The sequence below is a fragment of the Brassica oleracea genome, chromosome C9 (genome assembly GCF_000695525.1).
Source record: "Brassica oleracea var. oleracea cultivar TO1000 chromosome C9, BOL, whole genome shotgun sequence".
Taxonomy (NCBI): domain Eukaryota; kingdom Viridiplantae; phylum Streptophyta; class Magnoliopsida; order Brassicales; family Brassicaceae; genus Brassica; species Brassica oleracea.
Window position 1 is genome coordinate 31,448,291 of NC_027756.1, and position 1,539 is coordinate 31,449,829.

Consider the following 1,539-nt stretch of genomic DNA (forward strand, 5'->3'; position numbering starts at 1 on the left):
ATGGCTTCGAGAAGTTCAAACCCCTGCGATTCCGATAGGGCGCAAACTCGAACTGGTAGTGCTAATGTGGAACACATTCAATCCGGAGACGTGAGCGCGCTCACAGAAGTTCTTAGTGAGGAGACCCGACTTCCGCGGGCTTCAACCCAAGAGGCCAAGGACCTCGAGGGTGAAAAGTCTGTTGCTCGTGTTAAGTCGAGTAGCCCAACAGGTTTGGAGGGGCGTGACCGCCCCCAGAAGAAGGCAAAGACGAAAGGCTCAGACCATCGTCTCCGTGTCTCAGGTGAAGCGCCAGTTGCTAAACCGTTTCATTGGCAGTTCTCACACTCTAAGGATTGCACTATTACAGAAGATCCGAACAGTGTTACTCACTTGGTGAGGCACTTCAAACCTGCTGGATGTCCGCTTCCTTCTTGGCGAAATATGACGGAACGCGAAGCTTATGTAAAAACGGCTGTGGCTCATGCTAAGGTCGTTCTTTTTGACACTCGATCCTTGTTGAATCTTTGGTTCATTTTGTCTGTGCTGATTTGCTACATTCCAGGCTATGGAGGCTAACAACGAGTTCGCGGCGACTTTGGAAAAGCGCCTGCAAGATGTCTCTCACTCTAACGAGCTTTACAAGATAAAGAAGGTCGTTCGAGAGTTAAAGCTCGGTTTGAAGATGGCTCAAGATCGGGAGCGTGCAAATGCTGCTCAACTGGCCGCTGCTCAGAAATTGGGGAATCAGGCTGCTTCGCTTGAAGCTCGTCTGCGAGTTGTGAGTAATGAGAGGAAATCGGCCCTTGAGCAAGTTTCCTTTTTGGAAGCGAAGGTTGAATCTTCTGCTAATAAGTTCTCTGACGACCTTCGTCGCGCAACTTATGACGCTAAAACGGCTTTGGCGGACAGCTACTTGGACGTGTTGGTGTCTCTGAAAGAAAAGTGGGAGAAGAAGAAGGCCGCGACTGATTCTGAGGCTTGTCTTACTGAGGTTATGGCAAATATAGATCTCTTGAAGGAGATCATGAACAACAATTTTTTGGCCTCGGACGATTTGTTGCGACTTCGAACGAAGGAGGTCGAGCTCGGGTCCGAGCTCGATGTGATGGCGGTTTTGTATTTTTCCGTTGGTGTTGGGAAGCTCGATTTGCCTCAAATTTTGGAGGATCTACCAGAAGATTTCTTTGCTAGGGACCCTTCTGCGGCGAATGGTGCGGATGACGTGACGAAGTGCTCGGGTGGTCAGTTCGAGGATGGCGAATTCGGCATCGAAGAGTAGCTTTAGGGGTTTTTTGTTTCTGTTTTCCCTTTTTGCTTTTGTTGCTTTATTTATTATTTATTAATAAAGAGTGGATCGTGAGTCCTGATTTGTTTTGCTGTTATTTTTGAGTTTTTGTGAGGCCGATCTTTTGGGGCCGTGAGTCGATCTGCTGTAGATACTTTTATTGACTGTTTTGGTGTAAGAAAAGATTTTGTTATATAGCTTTGTCGCGCTTGTTGGCGGAGTTGGCCGCAACCGAAGACTTGATCAAGGTCTTGGTTTTTGGTCAACTGTAA

At 47.6% G+C, this 1,539-nt stretch overlaps 1 protein-coding gene across 1 annotated transcript; it reads left to right on the forward strand.

Moving 5' to 3' along the window:
• On the forward strand, window positions 1–1,261 carry LOC106314790. The gene is made up of 2 exons (XM_013752609.1): window positions 1–471; window positions 545–1,261. Exons 1-2 carry the CDS (start codon window positions 1–3, stop codon window positions 1,259–1,261), a joined length of 1,188 nt encoding a protein of 395 aa, XP_013608063.1.
• Window positions 1,262–1,539: the final 278 nt, after the last annotated feature.